Consider the following 15719-nt stretch of genomic DNA (forward strand, 5'->3'; position numbering starts at 1 on the left):
TAACTGTGACTGTGGGCTTTATTCACAAAAACGACTCATCGTCATATTGAACTGAACTGATCCTCAGGCTGCAGAAGAAGCTGGGGTCTTCTCGATGACCTTCATGGCGATGGTCTTCACCGCGATCAGAGCCTCGTTGCACGCTTTGGAAATGTGTGACGGCGGCAGGAGGAAGCCGTAACGGCCACGGTCCTGGAGTTCAAAGGTGAAGGAGTATTTGATGCCCAGGTTGTAGGCCCAGTCATCAGAACCTCCCGGAGCCAGGTCTGGAGAGCAGACCAGGACAGTTTGAAGTCAATAAGCCAGGAATCTGTAACCTCTAGTATCAGCAGAGCCACCTTTGACCTCTGCACCCAAATATAATTCACCTGAAACCCATAAACTAACCCATACAATGAAGATAACATCTCATATAAAGTTTTATATATAAATATAAGAACTAAGGTTTGTTACATTTAAGAAATTAAGGAACTATGAAAGAGAAAACAGTTGAAAATTGTTTTAATAGTAAAAATATGTTGATAAAGTGACAAAAATATCACTTTTATTTCTAAACATGTTACAAAATGGTGAAATGTAAAAAGAAAAAATTGATACAGTGACAAAATATTTCTTTTTTAAACAGAAAAATTATAGAAAAATGCTGTACTGTTACAAAATATGCATCTTAAGTGACACAACTTTACTTTTGTTATGTAAAAAAGTTACAGATTGTTGTTCTACTTGTTCTCTGTCGTAATTTTTCTATCAGTTTAATTTGCTCGAGTGGCTCAATTATCATGACTGTAGCCTGTTTTGCTCGTGGAAACAGATCTTTTTCAAACTAAGGGCCCCACACAGCATCTTTGTTTGGGGCCCCGTCAAAGCGAGACGCGGCCCTGTGAATGACCAATCAAAAATCAAAGCTTACTCACATATGGTCTTTGCTCCAGCTCCATATTTGTAGTGATTCCTGTAATGTCTCTGGATTTTTTGTGCAGCTTCTTTGGCGATTTCCAGCTTTTAAAAAACAACAGCACATTTATTTACATGAGCACGTATAAGGACCAAAGCATTGACCTTTGACCTCCAGTCTGAAGCACTGACCAGGTCGTCATGGTTCTCCGCCTGCTCCGTGGTGCACGAGAACGGGAAGAGCAGCATCTGAGAGTAAGAGTGGATGCTGAGGTAGAGCTGAATGGAATTTTTGTGACTGCGGAGGAAGTTGGCCACGGCCTCGGTCTCCGGCTCTGACTCAGGGAAAGCACCGCAGTAGATTTCACTGCAGGGATTATGGGATGCTCCCTCGGCTGTGGAGAACAAGAGACAAAAAAAGCTGTTCCTCAAACTCACCACGAGATAATTCTCCTCATCGTATTGATTGTCAAACACAACAGTGAAGAAATAATGGTCAAAATATGCTTCATAACAGGTTTTTTCTGTAATCTACCATGGTTTACTTCATATCTGTGTGTACAAATACAGGTTAAGACACTTTCATGCAACAAAATGTTGTAATAATACAAAAACATGTTGATAAAGGGACAAAATATCACTTTCGTTAAAAGAAAATTACAAAAATGCTGTAAAGTTTCAGAAAATATGTCGCTAAAGTGACAAAACATCACTTTTCTAACTGAGAAATGATAGAAAAATGGTGAAATGTTACAAAATATGCAGCTTAAGTGAAAAACTATACATTTGTTACTAAAAAAGTTACAAAATGCTGTAATGTTACAAAACATGTTAATAAAGTGAAAATAATCACTTGAATCAGTTCCCAAAGAATTTTACAAAATGTAGTAATAATACAAAAACATGTCACTAAGGAGACAAAATATGATTTTTGTCAGTGAAAAATGATAGAAAAATTGTGACATAGTATAAAATATGTTGCTTGAGTGACAAAACTTTAATTTTGTCACCAAAAACTGTTAATAAAGTGTAAAACATGTAAATAAAGTGAGAATAATCACTAAAAATGTAGTAATATTCCATAAAAATGTTGTAAAATTTACAAAATATTACTAGTTATAGTACAAAATGTAGTAAAAAGTGTAAACCAATCATCTTAAATGAGATCATTATTAATCAGGAAAGGTGGCCAGTGGTGCATTGTGGGAAATGAGACCTACTGCACCAGTTGGCATCAAAGTTCCTGTTGAGGTCAACTCCGACGCACGAGCTGCTCCTGCTGAACGAGCGGTTCTTCCTCCACATCCTGTTCTGGAGACACGTCAGAGCGACCAATCAGAGGACGGGGAAACAGAAGCCACGCCTCCTTTTTTTTTTTTTAAAACGCGCATGTTCTCACCGTTGTCCATGTGAAGTGATATCCATCAGGGTTCAGGACGGGCAGGACGTAGACGTCCATGTTGTCCAGGATGTTGGTGACGTCCTGGTTTCGTCCGTAAAACGACAAAAACTGCAGGAGGACAGAAGAAAAATCGCAGTTTTTTTACGACTTTACGATGTTTTAAATGTCGTAAGCGCGACGTACTCACGTTCTGTACGAACCACAAACAGAAAGCGGGAGAGATCCACTCTCTGGCATGGATCCCACAGTCGATCCACATGGCTTTCTTGTTTGATCTGGTGTTTACAGATAACTGAGAGAACAAAAATCAGCAGGAGTTCCCAAACACTGGTTCGGGGCCCTCACATGGTTCATGAGCTTCCCGCCAAACAAATTTGCAGAACTTTTAATTAAGATTTATTTGCCGAAGTTTTAAATAACATGTCTAAAGTATTATAATGTTACAAAAATGTTGTCAAACCTGAACTGGCCCTTTAAGTTGAAGTGAATGTAAATGACGAACTGTACCTTTAAAACGTAGAGTGGTCTTTTTTCAAATGAGGAGCCGATGAGAACGGCTTTGACTCTGCTGGGGTTGTCCTGTGTGGTCCTGTTGATCCAGTAATAGATCTACAATAGAGACAACACATCTACTGTAATACAGTATATATACTGTATATATGTATATGATACAATGACAAAATATTACTTTTGTTACCAAACAATGTTTGAGAAATAGGATGCCATTTTGTGCCTCTCGTTTTGTGGTCTTTCAAAATAACTCACACTGCTTTTCGTAGACTTGCAATAATTCTGTGAAGTCGTGACTCGGAGTGACATCACCTGCCCGAGTTCACTGCGTTCCAGAGAGAAGTCGCAAAAAAAAACAAATGTTTCCTGGGCTACACATAGTTAGCTAGTGTTAGCTAACTGCGCGCTACACAAACAGCGTAGCAACATGTCTACGGTTAGAAATTGTACACTACTATGAGTACGACTGATTTAACACAAAATAAATACGACACACGTGTTTTTTTTTTGTTTTTTTTAAACAAAAAAGTAAAAGTAGCAGTGTTTTTTTATGGTGGCAGCCATCTTGGAGTGCTAACTCGTGCTACTTGAAGTTTCCCAGTTGGAAATCCGAGTTCAGAGTGTGGAAATCCGGAACTTTACTTAAGTACTTTAAGTACTTTAGGCGAGGGCCTTGCTTTACAGGGGCGGCCATTTTGTGCCTCTCGTTTTGTGGACAGGTGGTGATTAACGATGTGTTTTGTGTTCAACACGTACGTCCTCCAGGCTGTGATATCTCTCGTAGAAGGTGGAGCCGCTTCGAGGATCCGTGGAGTCGTTTTTCGTCTGCATTTCAATCAACTCGTTTGCGTTGTCCAGTAAAACTCTAAAAAACAACAACAATAGAAGAAGAAGAGTAAAGAGACGGCACAGAGACACTGTGTACGATCGCAGCACAGAGTGTGTTTTCATACTCGTGAGTTACGTTGTGTCTCAGCAGCAGCTCACTGACGACCTGTGAACTTGTGGCGGGGACAAACAGATGGACGTCTGTCTCTGCTCTGATGAACTCAGGTGAAGCCGGCTGCCATAAAGCCATCTGTGAGGATGACGCTCAGAATCAGGAGAGTTTAAATAAAAAACATCATTTACATCATTTACGTCATTGTCTTTACCTCATGTTGAGTGGACACATTCTTCACGACGTCCACCTGGTCCTGTGTCGTCGGGGTGATGGACAGAACCTGGTCACTGTAAACAAAGTAAACAACAGAACCAGCGCAATAAATGTCAACAAGGACAGATAAGAGCGAGTGTGCGTTTGGTAATGTGACTCATGTTTGGCTTTTTTAACACTTTTATTTGGACTTTTTTGTAAAGACAGTACTGTTTGGTAATGTTAGTAACAACTTTTTGAAAATGTACTTAAAAAAAGAAACAGTTTTTTGTAAAGTAAGTAATAGTTTGTAATATTTGTAACATGTTTTTGAAAATGTATTAAATGTTTTAACACTTTTGTGAAGAAAGCACTTTTTGGATAAAGTTAGTAACATGTTTTTGAAATCTTTCAACATTTAAATAATATTTACATGTTTTGTAAAATAAGTAAAAAAAATTGTTAATGAAAGTAACATTTTTGAAAATGTACAACATTTAAAACACTTTTTTGAAAAGAAAGGGCTTTTTGTTGTTAAGTAAGTAAGTACATTTTATTTTGCCAATGTTAGTAATCTGATTTTACAAGTCATTTTTTGGTAATGATTTTGTAAAGTAAGTCATTTTTGGAATGATAAGTAACATGTTTTTAAAAATTCACAACGTTAGTAACATGTTTTTGTATCACACATTTTATAATACATTTTTTTAGCAACACAACTTTTTGGAACATCCATTCACTCGTTTTCTCTGTATACACGAGTTTTCAGGAAATGTGGACAAATATATACACACACACATATATACAGTTTACAAGAACTGGTCTATGTTTGCATCAATGAGTTATAACCCATGTAACACAGTAAATACAGAGTAAATACACACTGTGTTTCCCATTTAAATGAAATAAACCCACTTACTGTGTTTCAGTGCAGAATCCTTTGTTGAAACTTAAGAAAACAAACAGTGTGAAAAGAGTCTTCATGATGTCAGAATCTGAACTGGAAATAACAGAGAGCAGAGAAGAACAAGCGAGACACTATTGATCCACACAAACACACTGTTTATTCACAAGTTAAACTTTACAACGAGGGCAGAGATCAGCCAACATGGCTTTTTTCAACCACAGGTAACACTCAAAGTTTTTTTTACCTTTTAAAACAGTAAAAATTAAATAAGTCATTAATTTCCGTTCCTTCTTTGTGTTCAGATTCTATAACTGTACAATCACAAAGACGTTAATGATTTTGTGTGATAGAATCGACAAATAAATGCCACTTTTCGCCTTTTAAGAAGCTGAAAACATCTGGTGTAGTTATACCTCCCCGCCGCTAGAGACCTAACCCAAGAGCAGGGGAACGTTAGAGGAGGAGCACGGAGTTGAAAAGTGACGACGGTGACGATGATGATGTTGAATTTCAGTTCTGTCAAAATGTCGGGTCACGATCAACTGGCTCACTGTCTGTGTGAACTAACGAGGTAACGTAATCCCATTTAACTTTACGTGTATGTGTTTGCAATCAAAATAACATTAAATCATTAAAACGGCGATTGTTTAATCCGCTCGTGCGTGTGGCACTTCCGGTTTAATACGAACGATATATCATGTTTAGCTCAGTGTTAGCCTTTAAAAACCTAACTTTACATTCAGCCAAATGTTATTTTTTAAAATTGAATATGATTTATTTAGTCATGTATTGCGTCGTCAACACCATTATGCACTAAACGGCCATTTTATCAGGTGCCTTGTGTACCTAATAAAGTGGATATAAATGATAATAACTGTGCAGTTTGCTTTATCATTTCAATTCTTCTTATTATTACTCTCCATAGTTGCTGTCTCCTATATTTACGATTAAAAAAATACCGTGTATAATATACTATTTCAGGTTTTTACTGATTGTTATACTTTAAAAAACAAAGTATTTCTGAACACGGACGTTAACGTACAAATTAAAGGCTGAAATACATAGAAATAACTCAACTGCAATACCTGGTAATATTTGGATATTTTTATGATATATTTGTAGTTATTCTCTTTTAAATACACGTTAGTGTCACAGTTATGTAGTAGGAGCTTCAAAAGTCTTGGTTTAATTCAGTCTTAAATCATTTCTTATTCGTTGCAAAAGAAATATATATATATAAAGGGAAACAAATGTAAGTGCATTTTTTTGGTTAATTTCATTGTCTCTAAAGACTTTAAATGTATTCAAGAAAGACAGAAATTTGGGGGTGGATTTAAAAATTCAGATTTTTGTGTATGAAAAGATTAACTAAACTTAAAATCACAAGATGAATGAGATGTTTTTTACTTTTACTTTTCTAATTTAAGCTGAATTAATAATGGGTAATTAATTTTGTGACAAAACCCCTGAGCCCCTCCACCCCTGGGGGTGAAAGACATCATGGTCGCAAGTTCGACTCCACCCCTGGCTGATTGTACTCAATTCCATTGTAAGTCGCTTTGGATAAAAGCGTCTGCTAAATGACATGTAATGTAATGTAATAATACTTAATTTATTTAAATATTAGTTATACAAAAAGCTGGAATTATCTTTAATAATTTAAATGTAAAAGTTGTACTTAAGAGGAGAACATGATGGTCATAATTTTTTTTTTTTTATTTACATTTTTTCTTGTAAATAGACTTTATTTGATCATTTGTCTGTGTTGTCCTGTTCCAGGTTGTTGTGGAAGTTGCTGCTGCCTTTGCTCCTCGTGTGTGTGCTGCTGATCGCGGTCTTGGTCCTGCTGGTGCTCGTCGTGCGCCTGTGGCTGCAGAGCAACAGGAATGCACGCCGCGCTGCTGACGGCCGCCCCACCGTGGCGTTCTTCCACCCGTACTGCAACGCCGGTGGCGGAGGAGAGAGGGTTCTGTGGTGCGCCATCAGAGCTCTGCAGAACAGATACCCCGACGTCAACTTTGTGGTCTACACTGGCGACCAGGGCGTGACGGGGGAGCAGATTCTGGACGGGGCACGGCGTCGCTTCAACATCGCTCTGCCGCGGCCCGTCCACTTTGTGTTCCTGAGGCACCGCCTGCTGGTGGAGCCCAGCCTGTTCCCACACTTCACGCTGCTGGGACAGAGCATGGGATCCGTCTTCCTGGGCTGGGAGGCACTGACGGAGTTCGTCCCAGACATTTACATCGACTCCATGGGCTACGCCTTCACTCTGCCGCTGTTCCGGTACCTGGGCGGCTGCAGCGTGGGCAGCTACGTCCACTACCCGACCATCAGTACAGACATGCTGACTGTAGTCAGAGAGAGGAACCCCAGGTAAACAAGCACTCATGTATTCATTACATCATGTGTTCATATCCACTATAAAAACCATGTAATTATGAATACATATTTAGATATTTTGTCATTAAAACATCCTTTACTGTCCTCTAGTGGCGAAGACAGGTAAGTGTTAATTTCTAGACACAGGTGCAATGCTGCTCTCCATGCTCACAGGTCAAAGTTCTTGATTTTCACCACACTTCTTCTTCGTCTTCTTCTAATAAATCCTTCAGCACAGACGTTCTTCTTGTTCTTCTTGATCTTCAGCACAGAAGTTCATCTTGTTCTATGAAACATTCTGTCCATTCATATTCTTACATCCAGACCAGTTATGTGAAGAAATGTTTAAACTGCCTTTAGGGTGAGGTGACAATTCTTCTTTTAAGGAAAAACATGAAAACTCTTTCCTTGTCTCTGAATGTCCACACTGGTCTGGCATCAATAACACACACTGTTTAAATGTGACAGGTTCAACAACCCAGACCTGGTGACCAACAGTCTGTTCCTCAGCGCCTTCAAGCTTCTTTACTACTGCCTGTTCGCGCTCCTCTACGGAATGGCTGGCTCCTGCTGTGACCTCGTCATGGTCAACTCCTCCTGGACCCTGGATCACATCCTGTCCCTGTGGCGCGCGCCAAACCGCACCAGCGTGGTGTACCCGCCCTGCGACGTCAGCGGCTTCCTGGACATCCCGCTGGAGGAGGACGGCGCCAAGAAGTGCCACCCCATCGTTTCCATCGGGCAGTTCAGGCCGGAGAAGGACCATCGTCTGCAGATCAGGGCTTTCAAGAAGGTGTTGGACAGGAGGATCGTGGACACGCCCCTGAAGCTGGTCCTGATCGGCGGCTGCAGGAACCAGGAGGACGAGGACAGAGTGCTGATGCTGAGAGGAATGTGTCACGAGCTGGACATCAGTGACCAGGTGGAGTTTAAAGTCAACGTGTCCTTCGAGGAGCTGAAGACGGAGCTGGAGAAGGCGACGATCGGACTTCACACCATGTGGAACGAACACTTCGGAATAGGTAAATTCATCTTAATCTTTGTTTTTAAATGATTAAATCATCTCCACAATAACGCCATGAACAGCAATTGTTTTGGTCAGGACATAATCGTCTCTCGCCTCTGTGTCTCCCCCTGCAGGTGTGGTGGAGTGTATGGCAGCGGGAAAGGTGGTTCTGGCTCACAAGTCCGGCGGCCCAAAGCTGGACATCGTGGTTCCCTTCGAGGGCGGTCAGACGGGCTTCCTGGCCGACGACGAGGACAGCTACGCAGAGGCGATCGAGAGAATCCTGGCCCTGCCCTCGTCCACGCAACTGCAGCTCAGACTGAACGCGCGTCACTCGGTGTCTCGTTTCTCCGATCAGGAGTTTGAGGCGTGTTTCCTCGCTGCCGTGGAGCCTCTGATGGGGACGCTGGAGCGGTGAGGCTCCAGACCGACTGACCGCGATACTTTGCTTCTCATGCACTTGGAGCTGTGTTTACAGAGTGAGTTCACTCGTGTGTCCAACACGTGCTCAGAATGTGGACTGGTTTTTGTCCTAAAAGCAGAAAGAAGGCAGGAGATTTAGAAATATATGATAACCACAACACATGTTATGTGTTTTGTTTTCCTTCTTCTTTATACTGAACTGAAATAAAAGGATTTATAGGAATAGTTTTTTAAGTTTGGTTCTTGAAACCAGCCTGAGACACAAGACTCTCGACATAACAAGAAGAATCACCTAAATCAACACCTACTTATGTCCTGTGTATGTAAAGATTGTGTTCACAGCTTTATCTCAGTTACAGACTTTTCTGACTAAAAACTGATGTTTTTAACCCACTGTACCAAACCCCATAGAGAAAATTAGCGATTTTAGGAGCTGCTGCTCTACTGCTGCCTCGTGTGGTCACTTTGTGTCACTGAGGTTAATCTGAACACAAGATTTCAAACACAGAATTTTACAAAATAAGACATTTACACTTGGCGATGGAGGCAGCCGTGGATCAACAACTTCTGTGTGCTGTGATGTTAAAATCGCTGATTTTCTCTATGGGGTTTGGTGTGGGAGAGTGAGCGGTTTAGAGAGCAGCACAAACTTTAGTTCCTTGTCCCAAAATGGCTGCCTACTGGCTCAGATAGACGAGAGCAACAGTGTGTGTCTTAAGCTGGTTCTGGGACACAAACATGACTTTAAATCAAGGTCTGAATTAAATGTACGTTACTGCGTCACCTTTAGTTCTGTTTGATATTTATTGGTTTCTCTACGTCCACTTTTATTTCTTTGTTTAAATAATTGTAATATTTATGGGGAACAAAATGAAAAGATTGTGTTCTTGTGGAACGTCTGCAATCCCATAATGTGAAGTATTTTTGGTATTCATGATGATTATAATAATAAAGACATTAAACATATTCATTTAATTTGAAAGTGGTTTTTGGACACGGCAGAGACACTGGCAGAGGACAACATGTCTCCAAATGTGTCCTCATTTTCAGTCAGTACATTTTTACTTGGTTGTTTTCTTTTCACGGACCTGTTAACTTCATATTCACTGTAAAAATGAGCGGGTTGAGCGTGGTGGCTCCCTCTAGAGACAGAAGCAGACACTGCAGCCCAAAGAAGACAAGATAAACTTAAATCTTAATTTTGCATTTTCCAGATATTATTTTGATCAAATGCTGCTGCTGAGATAAAAGGTAATTAAGTGTAAGGCAGGGAAACGCAACTAGAGGGCGCATAAGGACCATTAAAAATGAACTTTCTAAGGATTTGAATGTGGTTTTGTTTTAAAGAAACAACGGCGGTGAATAAATGAGGACTCTGATTTTTGAACATTTATATTGTAATTGTCAGTTTATATGCATGAGGGACACGTTTTTCACTGGATCTGACACTTCTTCACTCGCGTTCTCCACACGTCGACATCAGCACATCAATAACTTACATACATGTAATCCTGTCACACATGACGACGACCATGATGATACTCAATTCTAAATAAAGAAATATAAAATAAAAATGGAACGAAAAATTATATCGTTTTTGTCGCGCGAGGACACGTTTGACAGTAGCACCCTTTCAAAATAAAGGCGCAGAAATGGCACAGTGAGGAAACGGGATGACACATAAAATGACGTCCGACGTCCTCTTCATTACACATAGAATCCTTCAACTCAAACAGTCGAGACGTTCTAATCTCACGTGGACATTAATCTGTCCCTCAGGACTCGGGGAAGACTCCATCTCTATCTTTTACACTTTTACCATCACTGGATTTGACGCCGCACGTGTGTCCATACACAGATTCATTTGACGTGACGTCAACACGCGTGAGATCTGATCACGTGTAATCCAATCACCGGGGGACGGACTTTTTATATCAGGGTCCAAACGGGGTCCAAAGTTTTAGTTTCTTAAATACATTCCTCTCGGTGCTGAACATTTTGCTCCGCTCCAGACTTTCTTAACCAGCTTTAATAAGACGGATATATATATGTATAAAAAACAAAACAAAAAAATCCTTCCACTTCATTAAAGTCATTAAATAAATTCATGTACAAGCAAAAAAATAAAAAAAAAAGAATCGCTTTTTTTCTTTTTCTTCTAAAGCTGCATTTCCTCCAAGTGGTACAGTCCAGGTGAGTTCGGAACAGATTGGGATTAAGGACTAAGGTCGAGAAAAGAAACCTCTTCGACGTAAAGCACGGCGGAAAAAAAAGGTGCGTTTCGTGTTTTTCATTCTGTGTCGCCGGGGGAAAAATCAACAGATCAGCGACTGAACCTGCGAAACGAACTTCACGCGACTGTACCGCTCGGTGGAAATGATGCACGTGTCCATATTCACCCTCTCACACATTCATTCACACACACACACACAGCGGAACAGCGTCATGTTTTACAGCGTGTTGTTACATGAGGTCCATGCAGTACCAAAGCACGATCCTGATCCTGATCCTGATCCGGGGTTTGTTTGTGTTTTTCTTCTTGTTTCCAGAATGTGGCACAGACTTACAGCGAAGAAGCGGAGAATACACGGTTTAGGATCCAGTGACATTTTAACTTTTCTGACTCCAGTCCGTCTGTTTGTGTTCCTGGATTTTACAGTAAAGGGCAATTACAGTGTTTCTTTTTTTCCAGAGAGTTCCGACAATCCCGGAAAACTTCCAGAGACTTCAAACTTACCCGCTCCAGTCTTTGTTTGTCCCAATATCGTAAATACCATTGATCCAGAATGCAAAGCCTGTTTTAAAAAAAAAACCCAAAAAAACCAAAGCAATAATAATAATTAGCAAATACTAACTGATCACGGTCTGGTTTGGGTTTTTTAATATTTACAGAGTATATTTATCTGATCCCGAGGATTGCATGCATCGCTTCAACACTCCCCGGTAAGTTTGGTGGCGTCGCCGCGTTTGGGCGGCGCTGGCGGCGGCCCCCGTCGCAACGTTGCATAGCCTGAGATGTTTCCGGACGCGTAGCCACCGTCTCCACCGTTGCTCTGGAGCAGCTCGGGTGGCGGCGGCGGCGGCAGCGCCATGTCGTCCATCGTCCCCACCGGGTCCAGCTTCCCCGCGAGGCCGGCAGAGTTGACAGAACCCTGGCGACCCACCGACTTCCGCTTCAGTGTCCGGTTGAGGTCCGCGAGGAAGTTGGGCTGACCCGAGCTTCCCTTTGGGGAGGTGGGTGGAGGAGGCGAGAGAGGAGGAGGCTCAGGCGTGGCATTGCCGCGCCGCACAAGCGTCGGAGGCGGAGTCTTTTTTAACGAACTCTTTCCCCAAGTGGAGTTGCTGACGAGGGAGACGGGTGGTGGAGGGGGAGGAGCCTGCGGCTGCGGGTTCACCACTGCGACCCTTGGAGGTCCTCCCCCGCTGTGCATATCACCACCAGGAGGTGGAGGAGGCGGGAAGAGGTCATTGGGTGGAGGAGGAGGAGGGAAGTAGGCACAGTCAGTTGGTGGAGAGGGGAAGTCGCCGCTGGACTGCTTCACCTGGCTCACTTTGGCCTGAAGCGCTAAGGGTAAGTTGGACAGGTTGAGCTTGCCTGGTTTTGGGGGAGCAGGAGGTCCAGCTGTGGCGTCCTTGGAAGGAGACCCTGTTGAGGAGGAGGGACACAGGGAAGAAGGCGAGGTGTTGCTCTGAGGAGCAAACTTGCTCAGCAAGTTCCTCCTTGATTCCTCGTAGGAGGCCGAGCCGTCGGACTTGATGCTGGAGTTCCTCTGTGGAGTAGGAGGAGGTTTCTTGCCTCCGAAATTGCCAGAGGGCGACCTCTTCAAGGGGGAGCACAGGTTTCCAGGTGGGAGTGGGGGCGGCGGTGGAGTCGGGCCAGTCACAGGTGCTGGTGGAGGTGGTGGGGGTGGGGGGGGAGGAGGAGGAGGAGGAGCAGCAGTGAAGCCAGCGTTGCTGTCAGGAGGAGGAGGGGGGAAGTCTGGAGACTGGAGCTGCTGTCCACCACCAGGCTGCCACTTTGGTTTGGTCTTGACTGCAGGTGGAGAGAGGGGTGGAGGTCTGGGCAGCTCTGTGTGACTCACAGCTTGTGACGGAGCTCCTGGAAACTGACTTGCCAGTTGTTTCACTAGCGACATGGTAGGGGATGCTCCTGTGGAGATGGGTGCTTTGGACAGGCTGTGCTGCTTAGGCAGAGTTGGAGGCGGGTGGTTCCCCGCCTGGAGACTAAACTGCTTCTTGAAGGGTGCGGGTGGAGGCGGGGGTGGTGGAGGAGGCGGGGCTGGACCACCTAAGGCAGCAGGAGGTGGAGCAGGAGGGAACGGAGTGACAGGGGACACAGGTTTGTGGACATTTTGAGGCACAAAGCCTGGGTTGAAGGTCTTCTTGGGTGCAGGAGGAGGTGGAAAGTGGGCTTGTACTGGGAACTGCTGGGGGGGAGGAGGTGGTGGCGGTGGTGGTGGAGGAGGAGGAGGAGGGGGTGGTGGTGGAGCAGGGGCAGGAGGTGGGGACTCCTCCAGGTCTTCACTTGGAGACAGGAGGTCCCGTGGTGGGCTGGGAAACCGTTCCTTCAGAGCCTGCTTCAGCCCGTTGGAATAAAACGGCTGACTCTTGGGTATGGGTGCAGGCGGGGCTGGAGGAGGGGGTGGAGGAAACATGAGTCCATTGGGAGCAGGAGGTGCAGGGGGTGGAGGAATGAAGGCAGGCGGGGCCGCAGGACTGGGAGGCCCCAGCCTCAACACAGCCATGGCTGAACCAGGTGTCGGCATGGAGGGCGGAGGAGGCGGAGGAGGGGGCGGGACATTCGTCCTCGCCGCAATGTGATTGACGTTGGGTTTGACGGGCACCTGAGCGACAGGTGGAGCTGGAGTTTGAGTGGGCGGCCTGTGGTGACTCATGGTCTGCGCCGCACGCTGGTTCTGCAGCCTGGTGATGGTGCTGAACTTGTACATGGTGGGAGCTGGAGAGTGGTGTGACACCATCTGGACTGGTGGGGGTGGAAGAGGAGGCGGAGGGGGAGGTGGAGGTGGAGGTGGAGGCGGGGCTGGCTGCTGCGGTGGGGGCTGTGGTGGTGGTGGCATGTGGTTGTAGCTGTTGACTGTCTGTAGCTGTGGTGGTGGGAGCTGCGGTGGCTGTTGCTGCGGAGACTGTGGTGGAGGTGGAGGCATGTAGTTGTAGCTGTTGTTGGTCTGCGGTTGTGGTTGTTGTGGAGGTGGAGGCATGTAGTTGTAGCTGTTGTTGGTCTGCGGTTGTGGCTGTTGTGGAGGTGGAGGCATGTAGTTGTAGCTGTTGTTGGTCTGTGGTGGTGGGAGCTGCTGCTGTGGGACCAAGTAGTTGAAGCGGTGGACCGTCTGTGGTGGCGGCTGCTGTTGTGGAGGCTGTGGTGGTGGAGGCGGCATATGGTTGTAGCTGTGGGTCTGTGGATGTGGTGGTGGTGGTGGGAGCTGCTGCTGCTGCGGCGGTGGCATATAGTTGTAGCTGTTGTTGGGCTGCGGTTGTTGTTGTTGTTGTTGTTGTTGTTGTTGTTGTGGAGACTGTGGTGGTGGTGGCATGTGGTTGTAGCTGCTGACCGTCTGTGGTTGTTGCTGCGCGCATGTGGTTGTAGCTGCTGACTGTCTGTGGTTGTTGCTGCGGCATGTGGTTGTAGTTGCTGACCGCCTGTGGTTGTGGTGGCGGTGGTTGTTGCTGCGGCGGCATGTGGTTGTAGCTGCTGACCGTCTGTGGTGGCGGCTGTTGCTGTGGAGACTGCGGTGGCTGCTGAGGGCGTTGAGGCGACTGTGGTGGAGGCTGCTGCTGCTGCTGCTGCTGCAGTGGAGGAGGCTGTGTCTGGGTCTGGGTCTGTGGTTGTGGTTGTGGTTGTGGTGTCAGAGCAAGGTGGTCCACTGAATGCTGGCTGTGGTGTCGGTGACTGTGGGTGGCGTGCGGCAGAGTTCCTCCTCTGGACGACTCTGATCTCATCTGTCACAAATAACATCAATAATATCACACATTAAGACCTGAAATAATCGCAATTAATAAAAACATACAGTCTTTGTGACTTATCCTTAAGTGCCAGCTGCGACCTCGTGATCTACAACAATCTGATTTATGACTTCCGTTTTCACTCATTTGTATGTTTTGGAACATAGTTTTGTTACGCGTTTTTAGCCGCATCAGTGAAATCATGTTATTGTACTTTTTTAGTAAGTTTAGTCACATGTTTTTGTAGCTTTAGGTACATTTTTCTCACAACATCAGTAATAGGTTTTTCGTAACCCTAGCAACAGTCGTAACGCATTTCTAGTATTTATAAAACTAGATTTGTGTCAATATTTTCAAGCAACACTTTTTAAGAAGCAAATAAAATATCGATTTAATCATTCATGATTTTTAAAAGTTTTATGTTTTAGAATCTTTAAAAAATATATATATATATTAAAGCAGATTTTTTACAATTTTCAAAACATTGCAAGGGTTTGGTGAGAAATAGAAATATACCTTGGAGTTCTCCTCTATCTGTGTTCCTCTCTTCCAAGCCTCGGAGAAAATGGAGCTGACCACACTCTGCGAGCGTCCGTGGGAGGAGCCTGTGTCCACGCCGCTGTCTGAATGACCCGAGTGATTCGACTGAGACTCTGCAAACAACGTGGAATATCATCAATTCAGATTTATTACAGGGACTGAGAGGGTTTTTTATGAAGAAAGTTCACCTTATATCTTAAGAATGTGTTTGTCACTTTATCTCACAGTTAGACAGACTTTGTTAACAGGAAAGTGAAGTTTGTAAACCGCTCACTCTCCCAAACCGTCTGATTTCTGTGTTTGAAACCCTTTGTTTAGGTTAACTTCAGTGACACAAAGTGACCACATGAGGCAGCAGTGGATCAGCAGCTCCTGTGTCCCCTCAAGCTAAAATCACTGATTTTCTCTATGGTGTTTGGTGCAGGGAGAATGAGTGCTTTCCAAACTTCCGTTTCCGTGTTGGAAACGTCGGTCTAACAGTGAGATAAAGATTTGAAGCATGTTCTTAAAGATGTCGTTGACTTAAAGTGACGTAGTTGTTGGGATGGCTCGACAGTGAAAGTGA

At 44.2% G+C, this 15719-nt stretch overlaps 3 protein-coding genes across 4 annotated transcripts in view; 1 reads left to right on the forward strand and 2 right to left on the reverse strand.

Annotated features, from left to right (window-relative positions):
* cpb2 (carboxypeptidase B2 (plasma)) lies at positions 1-4977 on the reverse strand. The gene is made up of 11 exons (XM_044019300.1): positions 4861-4977; positions 3961-4036; positions 3760-3884; positions 3563-3671; positions 2804-2905; positions 2484-2588; positions 2294-2404; positions 2115-2205; positions 1087-1289; positions 915-999; positions 1-266 (listed from the first exon to the last, which is right to left on the reverse strand). The coding sequence occupies exons 1-11, from the start codon at positions 4923-4925 to the stop codon at positions 64-66; spliced, it is 1275 nt and encodes a 424-aa protein (XP_043875235.1). The 5' UTR covers positions 4926-4977; the 3' UTR covers positions 1-63.
* A 333-nt stretch (positions 4978-5310) lies between these two features.
* Positions 5311-9622, forward strand: alg11 (ALG11 alpha-1,2-mannosyltransferase). Its single transcript, XM_044012611.1, has 4 exons — positions 5311-5419; positions 6628-7221; positions 7696-8249; positions 8368-9622. Exons 1-4 carry the CDS (start codon positions 5343-5345, stop codon positions 8649-8651), a joined length of 1509 nt encoding a protein of 502 aa, XP_043868546.1. The 5' UTR covers positions 5311-5342; the 3' UTR covers positions 8652-9622.
* Positions 9623-10032: 410 nt separating this feature from the next.
* Positions 10033-15719, reverse strand: part of raph1b (Ras association (RalGDS/AF-6) and pleckstrin homology domains 1b) — a 43428-nt gene continuing 37741 nt past the window's right edge. Inside the window, exons 17-19 of one of the 2 annotated variants that reach the window (XM_044012598.1) lie at positions 15131-15267; positions 14403-14611; positions 10033-13885 (exon numbers count right to left, since the gene is read on the reverse strand). In XM_044012598.1, coding sequence (XP_043868533.1) covers positions 11587-13885; positions 14403-14611; positions 15131-15267 — 2645 coding nt within the window. In that variant the 3' untranslated portion in view covers positions 10033-11586. Of the gene's footprint in view, positions 14612-15130; positions 15268-15719 lie in introns of both variants that reach the window. The other variant, XM_044012588.1, reaches the window with a different exon arrangement.

Source organism: Solea senegalensis, linkage group LG2 (assembly GCF_019176455.1).
Source record: "Solea senegalensis isolate Sse05_10M linkage group LG2, IFAPA_SoseM_1, whole genome shotgun sequence".
NCBI classification, from domain to species: Eukaryota; Metazoa; Chordata; class Actinopteri; order Pleuronectiformes; family Soleidae; genus Solea; species Solea senegalensis.

Coding starts and splice junctions, on each gene's coding strand:
- cpb2 (XM_044019300.1), bottom strand. CDS start 4,925: ATGAAGACTCTTTTCACACTGTTTGTTTTCTTAAGTTTCAACAAAGGA. Junction 3,885..3,960: donor ATGTGTCCACTCAACATGAG/GTAAAGACAATG, acceptor TCATCCTCACAG/ATGGCTTTATGGCAGCCGGC. Junction 2,206..2,293: donor ATCACTTCACATGGACAACG/GTGAGAACATGC, acceptor ACGTGTCTCCAG/AACAGGATGTGGAGGAAGAA.
- alg11 (XM_044012611.1), top strand. CDS start 5,343: ATGATGATGTTGAATTTCAGTTCTGTCAAAATGTCGGGTCACGATCAA. Junction 5,420..6,627: donor TGTCTGTGTGAACTAACGAG/GTAACGTAATCC, acceptor GTCCTGTTCCAG/GTTGTTGTGGAAGTTGCTGC. Junction 8,250..8,367: donor GAACGAACACTTCGGAATAG/GTAAATTCATCT, acceptor CTCCCCCTGCAG/GTGTGGTGGAGTGTATGGCA.